We start from the raw sequence: 24,067 nt of genomic DNA on the forward strand, positions 1-24,067 counted from the left end.
TCATCATAAAAAAGTATCATGAAGTGCTGTTTAAACAGTGTTTTAATGATGAAATGTTGAGTAAATCTGCTGTGTTGACTCCAGTGTGTGCAGCGCTGAACTTTAATCTTCTCTGTTTTAGTTCAGTTCATCAGAAGAGAGCAGAAGCAGAGCCCAGCTGTGTGTCTATGAAGAGTGACCAGTCTATGCTTCCCCCAATACAATTTAAGAGTGGAAACACAGGACCTGCTGTCAGGTAGATCATCTCTTTAATATCTGCAACTGATGAGTATTTTCATAATAAATGAATCAGGTAATTAGTGTTGTGGATCTGTTGGGTTTCAGATGTTAGATGTTGTATCTGAGCTCTGCAGGATAGTGCTTGAAGATCTCCGCTTTACACTTCAGGCCACAATTGATGGTGTTAACAAACCAATCAGCGCTTTATTAATAGTTAGTGAGGTAGAAGGTGGGTTTAGGTTTTGGGTAGGGTTAGGGATCCACAATAAGATCATACTGTATGACTACTAATGAGCAGTTCATATGTTCACATTCCACAGATAATAAGCCGGTAGTTAATAGTGTGAATTGTGAGCTAAACTAAAGTGTTCCCGATCTCCTGCCATAAAGGGCTTTTCCTGCACACTTTCCCCTGCTGTTTCTGTGCTGTACTGATCAGCCATTCCTCTGATCTGAGTCTGTTTTCACTGAAGCGCAGTCATCATCATGTTGTGTTCGCCTCATAGATGCTGCTGATCAACACATTTGGTTTCTAGAATTGATATTTCTCGAGTTCTCCTGCTCATTCAGTCATGATAGATGATGGTAAATGAACTTGTCTTGCTGTCCTCAAAGTCTGGACTGGAGCTCTGCAGACAAACTCACAATGAGTGACCTTCTGCAGACTGAGTGATGAGGAGGAGGAGGAGGGGAGCTGCTGGAGGCGGGAATAACAGTCAGCTGACACAGTGCAGTTTATACTGCTGCTTATATAGTCATGTGATGATGATTGACACGCCTGCATGATTAAGCTCCTCCCACACCTACACTGTGGACTTCATTCAGTGATTTGATGATTAGTTTCAGCTCTAATCTGCTCTAATAGTGCTGCATTTCTGTTGGGCTTTCTCTACTAGAAATGAGCCTTGATCTGTGTTTGCTGATATTTTCCACATTTAGACAATTTCTGTTCAAATATAAAGGAAATGAATTTAAGTGTTTTTGTAAATGAAGAATGATTAATATCAGGTTTGTGCAGTGTGTGCAGCGCTCAACTTTAATCTTCTCTGTTTTAGTTCAGTTCATCAGAAGAGAGCAGAAGCAGAGCCCAGCTGTGTGTCTATGAAGAGTGACGCATCTATGGATATACCAATGCATTTTAAGAGTGAAAACACACGACCTGCTGTCAGGTAGATCATCTCTACACACACATGATCACACTGCAGCATTTATATGATCCTGTGTTTCTAGAAGATCAGAAATTATCTTTGAATTACAATTACAGGAGACTTTAAAACTGAATGTCCACACACTCACATCTGATCATTAGTGAAGTACTGAAGTAGTAATAAGTGACTGAAGCATTAATACTCAAACTGTTAGAGTTAGTAGAGTGAGTTTACAGGCTTATACAATAGTCAGCAAAGTGTGGGAAAAGAAAGAGATTTTAGACACTGGTAATGAACAAGTTGTGTGAGACAAACACACCACATTTCACCTGATAATTATGGTCAAAAGAGATTCTGATTTAAGATAAAAATGTATTCAGATCTTCTTTGTTAATTTTTATCTTAATAAAGTTCAGCAATATTACAGTGCTGTTACTGAACTCTGGGAGCATACGCTTGTATGATCTGGAGATTAATGTAAGAATTAAAAACTATATTCAGTCAGAAAGTGAGCTGACAGAAGACAGAAGCAGAGCAAACACATGCTGAAGATTCAGACAGCAGAGATGCAGAGAATTATGATTTTCTTATTGATGGCAAAACATTTAACAGGTATAAGATCACAACAACCTTCAGAACTGTAGATGGCACAATGCGACTCCCAATCAAATGTTCACTCAAATGATCACTCTATTGAATGGGCATTATCAGTGGTTATCAGCTGATAGATATGGTTAAATAGGGACCTTCTGCACCTACTTGTAGGCTTAGTGGGCAGTTATCATCCATCCACAGCACCAGTGTGTGCTGTTTAAAGTGATCAGTGTGTGGTGTTTAAAGTGATCAGTGTGTGATGTGTTTAAAGTGATCAGTGTGTGGTGTTTAAAGTGATCAGTGTGCGGTGTTTACAGTGATCAGTGTGTGATGTGTTTAAAGTGATCAGTGTGTGGTGTTTAAAGTGATCAGTGTGCGGTGTGTTTAAAGTGATCAGTGTGTGGTGTTTAAATGATCAGTGTTTGGTTTTTAAAGTGATCAGTGTGTGTGGTGTTTAAAGTGATCAGTGTGTGCTGTGTTTAAAGTGATCAGTGTGTGTGGTGTTTAAAGTGATCAGTGTGTGTGGTGTTTAAAGTGATCAGTGTGTGGTGTTTAAAGTGATCAGTGTGTGGTGTTTAAAGTGATCAGTGTGTGGTGTTTAAAGTGATCAGTGTGTGCTGTTTAAAGTGATCAGTGTGTGGTGTTTAAAGTGATCAGTGTGTGCTGTTTAAAGTGATCAGTGTGTGCTGTTTAAAGTGATCAGTGTGTGGTGTTTAAAGTGATCAGTGTGTGCTGTTTAAAGTGATCAGTGTGTGGTGTTTAAAGTGATCAGTGTGTGCTGTTTAAAGTGATCAGTGTGTGGTGTTTAAAGTGATCAGTGTGTGGTTTTTAAAGTGATCAATGTGCGGTGTTTAAAGTGATCAGTGTGTGCTGTTTAAAGTGATCAGTGTGTGGTGTTCAAAGTGATCAGTGTGTGATGTGTTTAAAGTGATCAGTGTGCAGTGTTTAAAGTAATCAGTGTGTGGTTTTTAAAGTGATCAGTGTGTGATGTGTTTAAAGTGATCAGTGTGCAGTGTTTAAAGTGATCAGTGTGTGATGTGTTTAAAGTTATCAGTGTGCGGTGTGTTTAAAGTGATCAGTGTTTGGTGTTTAAAGTGATCAGTGTGTGATGTGTTTAAAGTGATCAGTGTGCGGTGTGTTTAAAGTGATCAGTGTTTGGTGTTTAAAGTGATCAGTGTGCGGAGTTTAAAGTGATCAGTGTGTGGTGTTTAAAGTGATCTGTGTGTGGTGTTTAAAGTGATCAGTGTGTGGTGTTTAAAGTGATTAGTGTGTGATGTGTTTAAAGTGATCAGTGTGTGGTGTTTAAAGTGATCAGTGTGTGGTGTTAAGAGTGATCAGTGTGTGGTGTTAAGAGTGATCAGTGTTTGGTGTTTAAAGTGATCAGTGTGCGGAGTTTAAAGTGATCAGTGTGTGGTGTTAAGAGTGATCAGTGTTTGGTGTTTAAAGTGATCAGTGTGTGGTGTTCAAAGTGATCAGTGTGTGGTGTTCAAAGTGATCAGTGTGTGGTGTTTACAGTGATCAGTGTGTGGTGTTTAAAGTGATCAGTGTGTGGTGTTTAAAGTGATCAGTGTGTGGTGTTTAAAGTGATCAGTGTGTGGTGTTTACAGTGATCAGTGTGTGTGGTGTTAAGAGTGATCAGTGTGTGGTGTTAAGAGTGATCAGTGTTTGGTGTTAAGAGTGATCAGTGTGTGGTGTTTACAGTGATCAGTGTGTGGTGTTTACTGTGTCAGTGTGTGGTGTTTAAAGTGATCAGTGTGTGGTGTTTAAAGTGATCAGTGTGTGGTGTTTAAAGTGATCAGTGTGCGGAGTTTAAAGTGATCAGTGTGCAGAGTTTAAAGTGATCAGTGTGTGGTGTTAAGAGTGATCAGTGTGTGGTGTTAAGAGTGATCAGTGTTTGGTGTTTAAAGTGATCAGTGTGCGGAGTTTAAAGTGATCAGTGTGTGGTGTTAAGAGGGATCAGTGTTTGGTGTTTAAAGTGATCAGTGTGCTGGGTTTAAAGTGATCAGTGTGTGGTCTTTAAAATGATCAGTGTTTGGTGTTTAAAGTGATCAGTGTGTGGTGTTTAAAGTGATCAGTGTGTGGTGTTTAAAGTGATCAGTGTGTGGTGTTTAAAGTGATCAGTGTGTGGTGTTTAAAGTGATCAGTGTGTGGTGTTTAAAGTGATCAGTGTGTGGTGTTTAAAGTGATCAGTGTGTGGTGTTTAAAGTGATCAGTGTGCAGAGTTTAAAGTGATCAGTGTGTGGTGTTTAAAGTGATCAGTGTGTGGTGTTTAAAGTGATCAGTGTGTGGTGTTTACAGTGATCAGTGTGTGGCGTTTACAGTGATCAGTGTGTGGTGTTTAAAGTGATGAGTGTGTGTGGTGTTTAGAGTGATCTGTGTGTGGTTTTTACAGTGATCAGTGTGTGGTGTTTAAAGTGATCAGTGTGTGGTGTTTAAAGTGATCAGTGTGTGGTGTTTAAAGTGATCAGTGTGTGATGTTTACAGTGATGTGTGTGTGGTGTTTAAAGTGATGAGTGTGTGGTGTTTAGAGTGATCAGTGTGTGGTTTTTACAGTGATCAGTGTGTGGTGTTTAAAGTGATCAGTGTGTGGTGTTTAAAGTGATCAGTGTGTGGTGTTTAAAGTGATCAGTGTGTGGTGTTTAAAGTGATCAGTGTGTGGTGTTTAGAGTGATCAGTGTGTGGTTTTTACAGTAATCAGTGTGTGGTGTTTAAAGTGATCAGTGTGTGGTGTTTAAAGTGATCAGTGTGTGATGTGTTTAAAGTGATCAGTGTGTGGTGTTTAAAGTGATCAGTGTGTGGTGTTTACAGTGATCAGTGTGTGGTGTTTAAAGTGATCAGTGTGTGATTTGTTTAAAGTGATCAGTGTGTGGTGTGTTTAAAGGGATCAGTGTGTGTGGTGTTTAAAGTGATCAGTGTGTGCTGTTTAAAGTGATCAGTGTGTGGTGTTTAGAGTGATCAGTGTGTGGTGTTTACAGTGATCAGTGTGCGTTGTTTAAAGTGTTTAATGTGATAATAATTCTAACAATTCTAACTTTAACTGTATATAATCATTTGGCAAGCTAAATTAATCTAAATTAACTTACAGTAGATACAAATAAAAAAAAAATTACAATTAGGGAATGAGCAACAATATGTCTCGTTTAGTCTAATGCAGTAGGCTACAGCATGTGCTTTTATATAGCCATAGTCTATAAATGAAATAAAAAAAATAATTTGTAAAATAAAAGTAAATAGAATTGCTGCATCATGTCTTAGTAAGTCAAGGTTTTTATGTAACAAACAAGCAAACCAAAAATCTAATATATGGATTAGAAATAGAAATAGTGTGTGCAGAAGTTTTGAGCCTTTTGAGTTTTTGAGGATTCATTAATTTATATATTAATAATTTGTCTGGTAGTCTACATGGTACAATAAATAATACATTTACAATAGAGTACAATATTAGCAGTCAGAGAATTCCCCGGCCTGAAATATTGTCCCAGTCCACCCCTGCTGTCTCCTCATTATGAGCACTACAGCACATGTAATATTTTCAGTGTTTGTAAGATATATCTGTATCTGTTTGCCTCCAAATGTGTATTTACAGTAGTTTTATCTGTTAACAGTGTTGAATATGAGTCAGCAGCTTCAGGAGACGAGACTCACAGGAGACACAAGAGTTTCACAGACAATCTCCAGTCCATCTTCCAGGTGGGAAAAAACTCATTTAGATTCATTAACGTCACTGAGATAACTCAATGAAACACAGAATATTCATTCACAACACTTGAGAACTGGATCTTGTAATCTGTTTTGGTTGGCCCCTGACCCAACTAAAAGTGTCTACAAAATGAATAATCCTAATAGTCTGTGCTGCTTTAGTTTTTCTTATATTAAAATAATATCTCTTGGTCATTCTGAGGTCTCTCAGTCATTTACAGACACATATGAGACACATATATTAAACATATTTATATTTTAACCAGTTTTACTCAGAATAGCTGGAGTCTAGTCTGACATCGGCCTGTTTTAAGAAATATACATTACAAATATCAGGATATGACAACTGCATCTATTGACAAACAACATGCAACATACCAAACTAAAATCCTGTGCTTATTTAGCTGATAAGAACAGTTGAGAGCAGAGATGCCCAAACTAGCACCCACTGGCCAAAGTTGGTGTATGGTAACCTTTAATATGACATGTCATCCCATTTAAGAGAGGGTTTGTTGGGCAGGGCAGGGGTGATACCTTTAAAACACATTATTATTTCAAATTTAACATACCCTTTCATTTGTTTTATTGTTAAATTACAAAAAAGCAAACTGAGATGAAACGTTTGAGTTAAATGTGAATGAATCAGATTTTTCTTTTAATGAACATACTGTTGCTCAACAGATAGAGCACTATTCTGAAGTCATCGGTGAGCAGATGAGGAGAAAGGCTGGTGCAGCTTGACTAGTGGACTCGGCTGTAAACTCCATTGTGTTATAAAGAGATTTTTTATTTATTTTTTTAAGAAGCTCGCCTGACCATAGTAACGTCATTTGTACATTTAAAAGATATGTATGAATGCATTGTTTTATTGCTTTATTAAATGACATTTAAAATCACAGTTTAAATAAACACATTTAATTATGTCCATTTATTTGTGTATTTAAATATTTATCAGGTATTTTTCCTCAATCTGCTCCCTAAACATCTCGCCCAAAGCTTTCTTTTGTTGAGTTTTGATGCGATTTTTAACTGTTGTATCTGTGAAATATCTCAAATCATTCAGCGTAGTGATATGCAAATGTAATGTCCATCAGCTAATCAGAATCATGCAGTTTAACAGACTCATATGATCATGTTGTATAATGTATTGTCAGTTATTGGGTTTGTGGATGTATAGCTGTGTGTGAATCAATGATTTCGTTAAATATTGATCTTCTCTTTTCTTCAATCATAGAACCTTGAGAGCAAAATGATCAGATTTCTGAAGAATGAACTGGGAAACTTTAAGAAAATCTTACAGGAAGAAAACAGTCAAGATTTTGTAAAGGAGTTTACTGAGAACAGAAGCAGAATCAGAGAAGCAGCTCTTGATCTCACACTCTTCTTCCTGAGAGAGATGAAGCAAGATCAAGCTGCTGATACTCTCCAGGGTAAGAGACTCCCCAGCAAACATTTGAACATCTGTTGACCGCTGAAACAGCGATTATATAAATAAAAATATGTATAAAAAATTATCCAAAATGCTTTAATTGTTAATGATTTGTAACTGTCTTATAGATAGCCAACAGATAACTTAAAAGCTGTTACTTAACAAGTTATAAATCACTTGTTAACTGTATTTAAAGGATTTATAACTGTACCTAATACATTAGTAGTAGATCATGAACAAGCTGTTAGTAAATTACTTACTAAAGACTTGTTAAGTATCAGTTAATAGTTGATATATGTTATTTAGACGTTATCTTAAAGTTGCACCTGCTCTTCATTTAATAACTGTTAGTAAATGAGGAATAGTTGCAACTTCAGAATAACGTCCCAGTAACATACACAAGCTAATAACTAACACTTAACTAATATATCAACTCACACTTTACAGATCAGTTGTTCATAGTTTGTTTACCATCTAGTAACACCAGGGAAAAGATTTACTGGAATAATATAATCCCCTATAATACAGAAAGGAACTGGGTCGGATGGGAAAAAAAATTAATTGATCCTTAATCATTACCCTGCTAAAATTATTCAGTGCACGATATCTATATCATTTTTAATTTGACAAACATGTAAATAAATAAAATATCATGCATTTTGCAAATATTTATACAATATCTATTGTCGAGTTCACTGCCGTGAGGTAGTTCTGAACTATTGTTCAGTCCCATGCCAGCGGTATTTGTGTGCTTCAAGGGCTTGACACTAGGGAGCGCATGAAGACTAGCAATAGTTATTTAGAGGGTTTTTGTTCAGATTAGTTGTGGAGGTAACGGAATTGTACTCAGTTTTTGGCCATAAGAATTACCTGCGTAAATTGTAATTGGAGTAGGTTATAGGTCAAATTATTGGTTATGGTAATTTTGATTATTTTCTGATAATGGATAATAGGTTTGATAATGATATCAGTGGAGGAATTGTGTAGCGCTTCGGATGAGCTACTGAATTTTTTAAGAAAGAAAAAACCCAAGTCTGTCACTTGCTGAAACCTTTTTTCACCTGCGATTGTCAAGCAGCTGATATTAAATTATTTGGGGTGGTCAGTCCTGTGACTGAGGCGCTGGGACAGTCTTTTGCGGGAGACAAGGAGGGTGGTAAGTTTTTAGATGACAAGTGGGCACGACAGGAAATGTTAGTAAACTTGATTTACCCAAAGGATAATGGCAGAAAATGACTGCAATTGTAACTTCTTCAGGGCTTTATTCTTATTCTGTCATGAGCTTTGGGTTACAAAACACTCCTGTGACATTTCAGAGATTGATGAATTGTGTAGTCTCTGGTTTAGAGGATTATATTATATAGTTTACAGCGATAACTGGGATCAACACATGAGACGGGTGTGAGAATGATTTAAACCTTTAGCTGAAGCTAATTTGACTATGAATTTAGCTAAATGTGAATTTGCACGAGCACCGGTTTCTTATCTGGGCAAGGACATGGGATCAAGCACGATCGAGAATTTCCCTACTCCTTGTACTAAAAAAGAGCTTATGCGGTTTATTGGAATGGCCAGTTATTATCGTGGGTTCTGCCAAATCTGTTATTTGTCCGCTGACTAATCTATTGAAAAACTCTGAGTGGAGTCCATATTGCCATAAAGCTTTTGAGATTGTGAAGTTGTTGTTGACTGCTACTCCTGTGTTAGCAGCACCCCAAATTGGTCTTCCCTTTGACATTCAGGTTGACGCAAGTCACGTGGGAGCCGAAGCGGTCTTTCTCCAGACTTATTCTGATGGTTTTAGTCATCCAACATGTTACTTCTCATGCAAATTTAATTCATATTTGTTGAATTATTCAGTGAAGGAAATGTTGCTGCTTATCTGGGCACTTCAACATTTTGATGTATATGTGGGAGGAGGGTCCACGGTTGTTTTTTGTTATCACAATCCTTTGACAGTTCTTCATTCATTGCAGTGTCAGAGTCAAAGCTTAATCTTGACGATTAAACACATAAAGGGGATTAAGAATGTTTTTGTGGACACCTTGACACATGCCACTGTGGTAGAGTAATAAAGTTGTATTTTGGTCTCCAATTGATGTGTCTTGACCTACTCCTATATGTATCTATGTTGTACATTAGTTTTACACTCATCCACAAATTACTTACTTTTTAACAATAATCCAATAATCCACTCCAAGCCCACCTCTGACTCTAAATAATCCAATATATACTGTTATTCTGTTATTAGAACAGTAACGTTACACTAAGTTCAAATTGAGAAGCAGTGAACCGGTAATACAGCGCATGTGTGAATTAGTGAACCAAACACAAACAGTAAATGAAAGCCTGCTGTGAATGAACTAAACCTAAACAACTGCAGCGCAGGTAAACCGAGGGCTTAAATGAGAGGATCTGGTGAAAAACTTAATTTTTTTCATAACAGAAACTCGTAATGTGATTTAAATAAGTGAATCATGCTTTAGTTGTGATTTTTTCAGATCATGGTGATGTTTTAACTGACTAAAATTACTATTGTTGACTACATAATTTTAATATTTTGAGTACTTGCACACATATACTTAAGGCTGCTATCTTGTTGCCTGTAGTATTTGAATTTAAGGATGGGTAGATGGTTGTGGTTTATGGTAGTGGTCAAGTGTCCTCTAAATATAGATTTCAAAAAATGTATGGCTGAGTTTTTATTATACAGCAAATATCCTCATTTAGAAAAAAAAAAGAAAAAAAAAACTAAAACTAAGCAATTTCAATATATAGAAACTAGTAAATCTACCTCTTAAACTAATTAAAACTCAATTTGAAAACAAAAAGTCAAAACGAAATAAAAACTAAAGCTAATGAAAAATCCAAAACTATTATAACCTTGGCAATGCATGTGTAAAGGACATAATTTGTGGAGGTCCCTTTCACAACTTATTTACAATGGTGTGTAAATGATCTACGATCTACTGCAACCATTTTTGGTAAGCCACATGAAGTTGCCATCAGACCAATGTTTTCTGGGTCATGGCAATCTATATTAATTACAAAAAATCTGGAAAAGTCAAGCCTAAATCTCTCTGTTTCTTTGCTCCTGTGCTTAGATGAGCTGTTCTTCATTAATCAGCTTAAATGTAGCCTGAAGAAGAAATATCAAAGTGTGTTTGAAGGAATTGCTCAGCAAGGAGACTCCACACTTCTGAATAAGATCTACACAGATCTCTACATCACTCAGGGTGCGAGTGAACAGGTCAACACTGAACATGAGATCAGACAGATTGAAACTGCTTCCAGACGTCATCAGTCACTAGAGATACAGGTTGAATGCAAACATTTGTTTGAAGCAGCTGAACAAGACGAGCAGATCAGAACTGTCCTGACAAAAGGAGTTGCTGGCATCGGGAAATCAGTCTCTGTGCAAAAGTTTGTTCTGGATTGGGCTGAAGGGAAAGAAAATCAAGACATCAGCTTCATATTTCCTCTTCCATTCAGAGAGATGAACTTAAAGGAGAAAGAAAGACAAAGTTTAAAAGACCTCATAACTCAGTTTTTCCCAGAGACTAAAGGACTGAACCTTACAAGAAGCACACGATTCAAAGTCCTGTTCATCCTTGATGGATTGGATGAATGTCGTCTTCCTCTGAACTTTGCTGGTAATGAGACGTGTGGTGATGTATCTTCAGCAGTCTCTCTGGATGTTCTCCTGACGAACCTCATCAAGGGAAATCTGCTTCCTTCTGCTCTCATCTGGATCACCAGCAGATCAGCAGCTGCCAGTAAGATTCCTGCTGACTGTATCGACCGGCTGACAGAGATACGAGGATTCAATGATGCCCAAAAGGAGGAGTACTTCAGAAAGAGACTCACAGATCAGAATCAGGCCAGAGAAATCATTGATCACATTAAACAGTCAAAGAGTCTCTTTATTATGTGCCACATCCCAGTCTTCTGCTGGATTTCAGCCACTGTTCTCCAGAACATACTGAAACTGAAATACAGGGCTCATGCTGAAACACTGCAGGAATCTCCCAAGACTCTGACACAGATGTACACACACTTTCTCCGCTTTCAGATCCAGCAGAGCAGAAGAAAGTATGATGGAGAAAACACAGCAGATGTCTCCTGGGATCCAGACCTCATCCTTTCACTGGGGAAACTGGCCTTCCAGCAGCTGGAAAGAAACAATGTGATCTTCTATGAGAGCGATCTGAAAGACTGTGGCATTGACGTCTATAAGGCATCGGTGTACTCAGGCATGTGTACCCAGATCTTTAAGGAGGAGACGGGAATCATTCTTGGTACCATGTACTGCTTTCTTCACTTGAGCATTCAGGAGTTCATTGCAGCCCTTTATCAACAGCTGTTTCTCGACAATGACAAGACACAAGCAGAAAACAGCAGAGATGAGTCCATGATTGATTTCCTGAAGACTGCAGTGGACAAGGCTCTGGAAAGTGAGAATGGACATCTGGACCTTTACCTTCGCTTCCTTCTCGGTCTGTCACTCCAGTCCAGTCGACAACTCTTACGAGGCCTGTTGACACAGCAGGATGACAGAGACCAGAGCAAAAATAAAATAATTGCCTACATCAAGCAGAAACTTGAAGGGAATCTGTCTCCAGAGAGATCCATCAATCTGTTGTACTGTCTGAATGAACTGAACGACCAAACTCTGCTGACAGAGATTCAGTCTCACCTCAGTAGAGGAAGTCTGTCATCTGCTCGCCTCTCACCTGCCCAGTGGTCTGCTCTGGTCTTTGTGTTGTTGACCTCAGAGGAGGAGCTGGAGGAGTTTGAGCTTCAGAAATTCCAGAGATCGGACGAGTGTCTCATCAGACTATCAGCAGTCATCAAAACCTCCAAAAGAGCTCTGTGAGTTAAAGTCCTTCTTTCTTTCATCTGTAGGAGTCCATCTATTAGCCCAATGATGAAACTAACAGCATGGTCAAAAGTTAAATGCATGTAAGCCTCTAGTGCTTCTGAATAGAATTTTGCTATTTATTAGAATTTATTTATATTTGTTTTTTAGCTCTAAATTTAATCTGACTCCAATTTTAAGTGACCATCAAATTTAGACTATTTCTAAATGTAAGAACGGATCACATTCATCATTAATGACTCAATGTAGAGTTTTGATCGATATCTGTTCCTATACTCCTCAGTTATAAGTTCATTAAATGTTTGGGAGAAATACCTCTAAAGTAACAGCATAAGTAACAGTACAGTATTTAGCACACTTTTTTTTTTTTTTTTTTTTTTACAATTTGTATATTTCTTTAATATATTACTATTATACTTTAAATTAGTCATAAATATATTTAAATGTTTAAAATTAGGGTTCAAGTGTATTTCTAGTTGTAACTAAAAATATTTTTAAAATACAGATATAGTATGTTTAAAACATTTTAATTCAATTTCAGGGTGTCTCAAAATAGCACAGTTGAGTACACTTAGATGGTATTAAGTTTATCTTAACATATACTTAATACTATATTTTAGTACATTAAGTACAAAATTAGTGTGCGAAAATACATTACTGAAAAACATTACTTTTTAGTACATTACTGAAAAATGTACTAAGTATACTTAAATAAAGTGCATTTTAGTGCACTTTTTTTTTTTTTTTTACCTGGGATAATGTGTGTACAAAGAAAACAGCATCTGTGGTTCATCAAAACACTTTAATATTTTTGTGCAATAAACCACAAGTCCAAAAAATGCCTTATGGAAGGGAACAAAAACTTAGCAAAAACTGAGAACACAAAAATGTAAATAAGATGCAACATTACAGCACATATATGAAAGACATTTTGGGAAAATGTACTTGTACTTAAAATTACTTAAAAACTTAAAATTACCACACTCAAAATCAGTTTAAGTGTTAGTGATAATATTGCATTCACATTAAGTGTACTCAAGTACAACTTTTGGGAAAATGTACTTCTACTACAATACATTACTAATAGATTTTTAATATATTCACTTTTTTTAAACTTAGGATTAGTATGTCAACAGTGTACTAAAAATCAACTCATGTTTAAAGCATTTAAAGCACACTTTTAAAACACACTAATAAGTCTTTTGGATGTTTTTTCTGTAGTGTACTTTATTGAATTACTGGTATTTAGTATACTTTTGTCAAGTGTACTAAAGTCCTACTGAAGTATAAACACTTGTAATGAGTATATTTATAGTGTAAAACCATCAAACTTTTATTTAACACAAAAAAATAACAATGTACTAAAAATGTATTTGCGGGTATTTAAGTGTATTTTAGTTGCATTTAATTATATATTTTTTTCACCTGGGCACACTGTGGAGGAAACTGGAGCTGGGACTCAAACCAGTGACCTTCCTGTTGTTAGGCAAAAGTGCTAACCACTGAACCACTGTGCTGCCCTCTTCTTCATTATATCTTCCTCTAATCGTGCAAGCAAAGCCAATGTTAGATTCAGGTGCAGTTCTAATGTTTAATGTAATCTAAACACAAAGAAAACGCCAGAGCTGAAGAGCAGAAAACACAGACAAGAGAGACACACACACACATACAGCAAACTATGATCAACACACAGTGACTGAAACAGAGGAGCTTAATCACACAGAGACTAGTGAGTTAACAAGGGGGTGAAGAGTAACTGGGCAACTAACAGGTGTAACATGGAGAACACAAGGACAACATAATACACGGACTGGCCAACCAGGACCGTGACACAGCTCCCTTCTAGGAGAAGACTCCAGATGATCCTCAGAGGAAAACACATAACAAGAGTGAGTTCGGCAGCTGGAGGTGTTACAGTGGACAAGGGTGATGGCCAGTGCCAGACGGACTCTGCAGATGTTTTTTGCTATTTCTGCAGAGAATTTTGGTAAAAATCGGCGGATTTCTGCAGAATTATTTTGGGAGTATCATAACTAAATCCTTAATTAGTGAAATAAAAAGTAATACCTTTTTAACGTTTTTGTAATGTTTAAATTGCAAATCTAATCAGATTCACTTTATTTGGTAAACAAAGCAAGTCTCTTATATAATATCTCTACTAAAAGACTGAAAATTTTACTGTACACACTGCATTGTGCATAAATCAGATGAACATTTTCACATTATTCAATAATATTACTGTAATTAATTAAAAAAAAATACATTTAGATTTACACACATTTACTCAAGTAATAAGCAGAATTAATGATGGGCTAAAAATCTGCAGAATTCTGCGCGCAGATTCCGTGTGGGCCTAGACATGGAGGAGAGGCAGGTAAATGACATGACAGGGTACATGGCAGGTGAGGGGAAACTGACAGGCAGGAGGACAAGGCAAAGCCATGGACTACTGGACAGTAAACCAGAGCAGATCCTGTGGATCAGGATAAACAGCTGAGCACAGAGATATAATGTGTTCCTAAATTTTGCATTCACGGGTGAGGCAGTCCTCATCACTGGCACTGATCAATATAATCATGTATTTTCTGTATTTCTATGATGTCTATCTCTGTTTGCTTTTATTTGTCTGTTAATATGCAACATTTAAATGTGCTAAAGGAAATGATTATTATTTACTTTTGTTCATGTGTTTTATTGTCTGTCATCTGTGGACCTTTTTGCGTGATTTTCTCGTCTTTTGATAAAAATATTTCTTGGACTATTCAGACATCTGAAGGAAACCATTTACTGTAGTTGCATAAACATAAATCCTATTAAAAGCTAAAATCAGCAGATGTGCTCACTAATTAGTGAAGTTAAACCAGTTACTACAGTCAGATGTGCTTCAGACTATTAAACACACCAGATTAACTCATACATATTGTGTTTATCCTCTACACAGGCTACAGAGCTGTAATCTCACTGTTCAGTGTTGTGAGAGTTTGTCTTCAGCTCTACAATCCTCAAACTGTGTGCTGAGAGAGCTGGACCTGAGTATCAATGACCTGCAGGATTCAGGAGTGAAGAAGCTCTCTGATGGACTGAAGAGTCAACACTGTAAACTGGACACACTGAGGTAAATGATTTTAATCAATGGTTTGCTAAATAATTGCAGACTCCTGCATTTTCAGATGAATACTGTTCTTACATGTGTGGTTTCTGTGTGGAGTTTACATGTTCTCTCCATGTTTTTGTTATTTAATTTCTTTGTTTCTGATATATATGCATCTGTTTCGCTTTATTTTGAAAAGTGCTTTGAGATGCAAAGTTTAAAGATGCTACAGAATTATTTTAAATAGTATTTTCCTGTGTGTGTGTGTGTGTGTGTGTGTGTGTGTGTGTGTGTGTGTGTGTGTGTGTGTATACATATATATATATATAATTTATTTATTTTTTGTGGGCAGAATTCAGTGTTAAATGTAAGATATTATTTATAAAGACAGACAGGCCTACAGAATTATTATTAGAGTGTATGAACGTGAATAGCAGCTGATGTTTTTGATCTAACGGCCACAAAACTTGATGCTGAACGCTGTGAGTTTGCGTCAGGATGATGATACATGAGCCGACTTTATGAGCAAAGTTGTACAGTATTACAGGGCGAGATGCTGCTTGGCTTCTTTCAGAAAATTGGCAACAAACATTTTACATACAAATTGTAAATGTAGGTTAGTTTATAATATTGTATCAATAGTATGAGAGGACTAGTTACCTACCTATCTCACTCACTATCCTTCAGCTTAGTCCCTGATTTATCAGGGGTTCCTACAGCAGAATGAACCGCCAATTATTCCAGCATATGTTTTACACAGCAGATACCCTTCCGACTGCAACCCAGTACTGGGAAACACCCATTCAAACACACACTTATACACTACTGCCTATTTAGTTACCTATTATTCCCCTATACTGCGTGTATTTGGACTGTGGTTGAAACTGCTACTTTTTACTTTTTTTTAAAGTGTACTTTTTTAAAAGAGTAGTCAGTTCTTCTACTTTTACCAGAGTCGTTTTAAACTTGAGTATCTGTACTTCTACTTAAGTAACGGATGTGTGTACTTTTGCCATCTCTGCTACAGTCAGATGTTCTCAGACTATTAAACACACCACATCAACAATATTCAATCAATATTGTGTTTGTCCTCTACACAGGCTACAGGGCTGTAAACTCACTGTTCAGTGCTGTGAGAGTTTGTCTTCAGCTCTACAATCCTCAAACTGTGTGCTGAGAGAGCTGGACCTGAGTAACAATGACCTGCAGGATTCAGGAGTGAAGAAGCTCTCTGATGGACTGAAGAGTCAACACTGTAAACTGGACACACTGAGGTAAATGATTTTAATCAATGGTTTGCTAAATAATTGCAGACTCCTGCATTTTCAGATGAATACTGTTCTTACATGTGTGGTTTCTGTGTGGAGTTTACATGTTCTCTCCATGTTTTTGTTATTTAATTTCTTTGTTTCTGATATATATGCATCTGTTTCGCTTTATTTTGAAAAGTGCTTTGAGATGCAAAGTTTAAAGATGCTACAGAATTATTTTAAATAGTATTTTCCTGTGTGTGTGTGTGTGTGTGTGTGTGTATACATATATATATATATAATTTATTTATTTTTTGTGGGAAGTATTCAGTGTTAAATGTAAGATATTATTTATAAAGACAGACAGGCCTACAGAATTATTATTAGAGTGTATGAACGTGAATAGCAGCTGATGTTTTTGATCTAACGGCCACAAAACTTGATGCTGAACGCTGTGAGTTTGCGTCAGGATGATGATGATACATGAGCCGACTTTATGAGCAAAGTTGTACAGTATTACAGGGCGAGATGCTGCTTGGCTTCTTTCAGAAAATTGGCAACAAACATTTTACATACAAATTGTAAATGTAGGTTAGTTTATAATATTGTATCAATAGTATGAGAGGACTAGTTACCTACCTATCTCACTCACTATCCTTCAGCTTAGTCCCTGATTTATCAGGGGTTCCTACAGCAGAATGAACCGCCAATTATTCCAGCATATGTTTTACACAGCAGATACCCTTCCGACTGCAACCCAGTACTGGGAAACACCCATTCACACACACACTTATACACTACTGCCTATTTAGTTACCTATTATTCCCCTATACTGCGTGTATTTGGACTGTGGTTGAAACTGCTACGTTTTACTTTTTTTTTTAAAAGTGTACTTTTTTGTGAAGTTTCTCAAACTAATTTCGAGAGGAGCACGTGATAGGATTGACTACAGCTGATCCCTATCACTAATCACTAACTAGCCAATCGGATCACTCTAAATTCAATATAAATATCCAGCCTAAACTTCAATCCTCATCTTCGTTTTGGAAACCACTCTGCTTCGCTCCGCTTATCAGCAGCCCACAAGCTACAAGCCGCTACAAGCCACCACAAGCTACAACCCACCACATGCTACAAGCCGCTACAAGCCACCACAAGCTACTAGCCACTACAAGCTACTAGCCACCACAAGCTACTAGCCACCACATGCTACAAGCCGCTACAAGCTACCACAAGCTACAATCACCACAAGCTACAAGCCAGAAGCTACAATCTACTACAAGATTAAATCTACAATCCACAATCTATAGCAATAACATAAACTACTACTAATTCAAAACAACAACAATTCATCAACAACAACATCAAACCTTCTACTTTAAAGTGCCTCCTCAATGAATGCTGCATGGAATCTGAACCCTCGCCTCCTAGCGGTGCACATGTGGTAACGTACATAGTATGCATGCCTTAAAGGAAAACTTTGCAAAATAACTACAGCCAAACATTTAGACTAAACATTTATAAATCTTTTGAATAACAAGACTAGCGTGAACAATGAATTTAACCAAGACATTTGCCTCACAATCCTCCTGCCTGTCCACAGATCCATAACATTTACAGCTTGTTTGCTGGAATGTGTTCAGCAGAACAGCAGCTCCAGTCATAAACAATGGGGACTTTTATTCAACAAAATGGCCGCTGGGCTTTTGCACCTTTGGCAGGGCCTGATTGACACTCCTTTAAGCCAATAGCTATAACCGTCACCATCCAATGAGCTCTAAAAAACTGGAGATGGTCCCGCCCTCTCTCTTGACTCTGTTGCAAAGACCTTATGAATGATTTGGCCAGACACGCTTGTGAATTTAGTTAAGTTAAGATTTCAACAAATATTCATGGATTAAAATAAGCCATTACTAACATTTCATTCACAGTTTTACTAAGTGGTGATATCGTTTTGAAGTCTTATTAAGTTCAGAGTTTGATGTTAGCAGTTGATATTTTATTATAAAAAATAAATAAATGAATAAATAAATAAATAAATAAATAAATAAATAAATAAATAAATAAATAAAAATAAATAAATAATAATAATAAAAAAAAATAATAATAATAACAATAAAATAAATAAATAAATAATAGTAATAATAATAATCAAAATAAATAAATAAATGATTATATAAATAATAATAATAATAATAATAATAAAAAAATAATAATAATAAAAAATAATAATAATAATAATATAAATAAACAAATAAAGTTACATCTGAAAGCCAATTAACTAAGAAAAGATTATTACCCAACCAGTGAACATTACCCAGGTATTGAAAAACATCATACACTTCGAGCACAGAAGTCCAATCGTAATACGCCAGTGACTCACGTGTTGATATACAAATTGTCATACGTAAACTTATAATGGCAAGTCAGTTAGATGTAAAACGGCAAAGAAAACAAACTTCTTGCTTGGCTGCTATAGAAGGAGGATATTTGACAGATGGATCTTCAATAGATACTTCCAGGACAACCAGACAAGCCACAACACATATCCTCAGCTTTCCATCCATCTGCCATCATGCGGGGGGACGAATGCCCACCTCTACCATCCTTGCACATCGCGACAACCAGCTATCGGACCATGCATTAACAAAAGGGGCATCCATTTACAGTTGTCCACACCCTTAATAAGATGCCTCGCATGGATATCAGCTAAAACAATTTATTATGTCTGTTGTACATGCACCATGTTGTAATCTTTATCTGATTCTCTCATTTCTCATTTCAGAAACCATGAAATTTGGCTGCAGAATCTGACCCTCATCCAACCCATTATATTCTATATACATTCCAAATACAACTATACTCTACACAAAGTATGCATTTCCACTCACTTAGCCCATACCCTTGATGCCATATTTACACTAGCCTTTCAGTTCTGAGATATTTTAAACTAACATCTAATCCCACAATCACCTCACCATATCTGAACCAACTTGGCAGGATGAAGAAATACCATCTTTCTTATTAAGCAAGCAAAATAGATCAATTTTGCAAAGGACATCATGCATACAGTTTGATATACCCTCCCTCACACCCAGTCCAAACTCTCTTAGCATTTTTACACCACAGGAGAATAATACCACCTCAGGGAAGCTCAGCTGATATTCTCTCCTGTCGATTTCCACCAGCATGCATCTCTAGGAGCTTTGCACCAGAATCATATGACAGCCGTTCATTTAGCATCAAAGCCACCACTACTGCAGCATATAAAGGACTACCACAACATCACATCCAGGCTCCAGGAAGGTGGTCGTCAGATCCATTTAAGTCATACATCTGCCTCAGCCGGAGTTATCTTAAAGAAGCCCAGAAGACCCTTTCCATAAGGAGTCATCATGTTAGCCTATAACTCATGTACTGCTGTACTGACCCCCCCCCCCCCCCCAACCCCCCCCCCCCAACCCTTCCTAACATTGTTCACAGGAGTCTTTTAATCCCTCCCTCCCTTCCAGACTCCTGCTAGAACCAGCCTTTGATAGCTCAACTTCCCGAGCTGTGACTACGAGCACGAGTCACGTCACTGCCCCCCGCCTCCGGCCCTAGCTCTTTTGTTTATATTATATTTGTTTTGACTGTTTATATACGCATATATGAAGAGTGCACATGGCACATATATATATGCCTATATGAACAACATAATTATATGCCCACGTGCACCCACGTACGTGGGCATATACATTTATACATAGTGCTACCACCCCTAAGCTCTGGTCACCGCAGGAGCAGTCCCAGAGCTTAAAACCCCCTTTTCCCTCTAGTAGGAGTCTTCATTGCCCAAATTCCCTTTTTCCCGACTCCTGCTAGAACCAGCCTTTGATAGCTCAACTTCCCGAGCTGTGACTACGAGCACGAGTCACGTCACTGCCCCCCGCCTCCCGCCCTAGGTCTTTTGTTTATTTTACATATTTGTTTTGACTGTTTATATACGCATATATGAAGAGTGCACATGGCACGTGTATATATATGCCTATATGAACAACATAATTATATGCCCACGTGCACCCACGTACGTGGACATATACATTTATACATAGTGCTGCCACCCCTAAGCTCTGGCCGCCACAGGAGCGGTCCCAGAGCTTAAAACCCCTTTTTCCCTCTAGTAGGAGTCTTCATTGCCCAAATTCCCATTTTCCCGACTCCTGCTAGAACCAGCCTTTGATAGCTCAACTTCCCGAGCTGTGACTACGAGCACGAGTCACGTCACTGCCCCCCGCCTCCAGCCCTAGCTCTTTTGCTTATTTTATATTTGTTTTGACTGTTTATATACGCATATATGAAGAGTGCACATGGCACGTGTATATATATGCCTATATGAACAACATAATTATATGCCCACGTGCACCCACGTACGTGGACATATACATTCATACATAGTGCTGCCACCCTTAAGCTCTGGCCACCGCAGGAGCAGTCCCAGAGCTTAAAACCCCTTTTTCCCTCTAGTAGGAGTCTTCATTGCCCAAATTCCCCTTTTCCCGACTCCTGCTAGAACCAGCCTTTGATAGCTCAACTTCCCGAGCTGTGACTACGAGCACGAGTCACGTCACTGCCCCCTCTCCTCGAGCCCTAGATCTTTTATTTATTTTATATTGATTTGCCTGTTCATATACGCACATATGAGGAATGTACACGGCATGTGTGCATATACATTAATATGTGCCTATATGAATAACATATATTGATATGCCTGCGTGCACTCATGTACGCAGACATATATTTTATTTTCATAGTGCTGTCACCCCTAAGTTCTGGCAACCGCAGGGACTGTTCCAGAGCTTAAACATCTATTTTTCCAACCAGTAGGAGTCTTCATTGCCCAAATTCCCCTTTTCCGACTTCTGCTGGAACCAGCCTTTGATAGCTCAACTTCCCGAGCTGTGACTACTAAGTGTTCTTATATGTGTGCATGTGTATATATACGTGCGTACGTGTGTATGTGCGTGTATTTGTATGTATGTGTGTGTGTGTGTGCATGCGTGCATGTGTACGTGTGCATGTGCATGGCACGAGTGCATATGTGTGAATGGTTATATGCCTATATATGTTATGTATCTATGCCCGCATGTACCTGTGCATGCGGACATATACATTATTTCATAACGCTGTCACCCCTAAGCTCTAGCTACTGCAAAGGCGGTCCTAGAGCTCAAACCCCCATTTTTTATAGTCGGAGCCTTCACTGCCCAAAAATTCTTTTTCCGACTCCTGCTGGAACCTGCTTTGATAGCTCAACTTTCGAGCTGTGACTACGAGCACGAGTCATGTCACTGCCCACCCTCCAGCATAGCACTTTACCTATGTTGTTCATTTATATATTATCTCCATCGGAGATAGTTTCCTCTTTTCACGTCTGGGCTCTTACAGAGCCCACATCTCCTCTACCTTTTCATTTCTTTCTTTCTCCTCAAACCACTATATCCAGCAGCCGGATATAGCAATTTCTAGCTTTTGGGGGGGCGTTCTTCGAATACGCGGCTGCTGTCCCGACACAATAGCATTTATGGGAAGCTATCGAGAACTACCTGATCTCATATCCCTCCAAATGCTTATTGACCAGGCGGGAGCCTTGGGCTCATCTATCACCGAGCTCAGGGTTCTCTCCCGGGACAGCATGCCAAACTAGCTTAAATAGTCAAGCATTATCTAAGTGTGAACTCTTGAAGTGAAGTTTCTCAAACTAATTTCGAGAGGAACATGTGATAGGATTGACTACAGCTGATCCCTATCACTAATCACTAACTAGCCAATCGGATCACTCTAAATTCAATATAAATATCCAGCCTAAACTTCAATCCTCATCTTCGTTTTGGAAACCCCCCCCCATCCATCCCTTCTCCCTCCTCCTCAGTTTGGGCGACACGGTGGCTTGGTGGCTAGCACTGTTGCCCCACAGCAAGGAGGTCATTGGTTCAACACTAGCTGAGCCAACCGATACTCTCTGTGCGGAGTTTGCATGTTCTCCCCGTGTTCGCGTGGGTTTTCCCCGGGTACTCCGGTTTCCTCCCACACTCAAAAACTATGCAACAAAAGTAAAGTCACAAGCACTTACTACAAACTAGCACAACTAGTGATCTATTTTGGGAAGCTATCGAGAACTACCTGATCTCATATCCCTCCAAATGCTTATTGACCAGGCGGGAGCCTTGGGCTCATCTATCACCGAGCTCAGGGTTCTCTCCCGGGACAGCATGCCAAACTAGCTTAAATAGTCAAGCATTATCTAAGTGTGAACTCTTGAAAAAAGTGTAGTCAGTTCTTCTACTTTTACCAGAGTCGTTTTAAACATGAGTATCTGTACTTCTACTTAAGTAACGGATGTGTGTACTTTTGCCATCTCTGCTACAGTCAGATGTTCTCAGACTATTAAACACACCACATCAACAATATTCAATCAATATTGTGTTTGTCCTCTACACAGGCTACAGGGCTGTAAACTCACTGTTCAGTGCTGTGAGAGTTTGTCTTCAGCTCTACAATCCTCAAACTGTGTGCTGAGAGAGCTGGACCTGAGTAACAATGACCTGCAGGATTCAGGAGTGAAGAAGCTCTCTGATGGACTGAAGAGTCAACACTGTAAACTGGACACACTGAGGTAAATGATTCTCCACTCTACAATAACTACAGTCAGACAGTTTCATATTAGAGCTCTTCATGCTTGAACATGTTAACCCTGGGTGATACTAAACCCCAGATAACAGGAATTCTGGTTTATCAGTGATTGTGTTTCACACTGCTCATACTATACCTGTAGTTAACCCTCAGGGGTCTGAGGTGATTTTGGCCCCTGAGATGTTTTGACCTGCCCTGACATCTGTGCTTATTTCAGCTGCTTATTACACAGAACTGGCCAACATGTGTTTTATTTGTGTTCAGCACAAACTGAGCTACAATAATATGTGGGAAATATTGATGTACATGCTGGTGTTTTATAAATAAATATATTGTGTGGTTAGTAGGTTTTAGAGGAAAAAAATCTGAAATAAGATCCATAAACCAGACTGAATGTGCCTGAACAAGAGTTTAGAGTAAGCAGTCTTGTAGACTAGAATATTTACTGCACAATTATGTGGAATTATTCTGTTCGCTCATTCAGAGAAAACATTACAATGATCTACATTTTGTTAAGTTTGTTTTGGGTGATCTCAGCTGTATGTGTGAGTGACAATGCTCATGAATAATTCACACCTGAGAGACAACAGACACTCCCCCACTCACCCATCAAGGGCAGTGTACAGCAATGTCCATCTGCAGAAGCTAGCCCAAACTCAATGCTTGTTGTGTTACTGCTGTGTGACCATGTAAACACTCTGGGTGAACAATATACAGTGCTCAGCATATATAAGTACAGCCCTCACTAATCTCTCTTTTACATTCATATTTTAATAGGAAGCTCTACAGTATTATATTTGTGCATATACAATAGATTAGCCAAATCTGGAGCTCATCTAACAAAATAACTTAAGATAACAGTCCAAAAACTAGTACAGACAAATTTATATGTTATAGAAAAATATTAAACGCAAAATGTAAAAAGAGGAAAATTAACTATAAAACATTTTGCTGAAATTTATTTTTCTTTTCTTTTTTGCAGTATTTAGCCTGAATTTAATTGTATTATCTTTCTATTTCTGAATATGTTTGGTGACTAAAATATGATGTTCATAAATAAATCAGTTTAACAAATGTGTTCTGTTT

The 24,067-nt window shown here is 38.0% G+C and overlaps 2 protein-coding genes and 1 long non-coding RNA gene across 25 annotated transcripts in view; 2 read left to right on the plus strand and 1 right to left on the minus strand.

Annotated features, from left to right (window-relative positions):
- The window catches only part of LOC103910701 (uncharacterized), a 177,088-nt gene that overhangs the window by 97,392 nt on the left and 55,629 nt on the right, over nucleotides 1-24,067 (minus strand).
- The window catches only part of LOC108183819 (NACHT, LRR and PYD domains-containing protein 3), a 30,434-nt gene that overhangs the window by 1,331 nt on the left and 5,036 nt on the right, over nucleotides 1-24,067 (plus strand). For all 23 annotated transcript variants that reach the window (XM_087249723.1, XM_087249739.1, XM_087249735.1 and 20 more), the window contains exons 3-10: nucleotides 122-235; nucleotides 1,275-1,388; nucleotides 5,567-5,651; nucleotides 6,895-7,090; nucleotides 10,194-11,961; nucleotides 14,910-15,083; nucleotides 16,160-16,333; nucleotides 22,791-22,964. In XM_087249723.1, the coding sequence (XP_087105849.1) occupies nucleotides 122-235; nucleotides 1,275-1,388; nucleotides 5,567-5,651; nucleotides 6,895-7,090; nucleotides 10,194-11,961; nucleotides 14,910-15,083; nucleotides 16,160-16,333; nucleotides 22,791-22,964 (2,799 nt within the window). The remainder of the gene's footprint in view (nucleotides 1-121; nucleotides 236-1,274; nucleotides 1,389-5,566; nucleotides 5,652-6,894; nucleotides 7,091-10,193; nucleotides 11,962-14,909; nucleotides 15,084-16,159; nucleotides 16,334-22,790; nucleotides 22,965-24,067) is intronic.
- LOC148683011 (uncharacterized) lies at nucleotides 2,166-5,158 on the plus strand. The gene is made up of 3 exons (XR_015943195.1): nucleotides 2,166-2,897; nucleotides 3,041-3,484; nucleotides 4,014-5,158. It is a non-coding gene; the product is annotated as an uncharacterized LOC148683011 (long non-coding RNA).

Source organism: Danio rerio, chromosome 4, assembly GCF_052040795.2.
Source record: "Danio rerio strain M-AB ecotype USA chromosome 4, GRCz13ab, whole genome shotgun sequence".
NCBI classification, from domain to species: domain Eukaryota; kingdom Metazoa; phylum Chordata; class Actinopteri; order Cypriniformes; family Danionidae; genus Danio; species Danio rerio.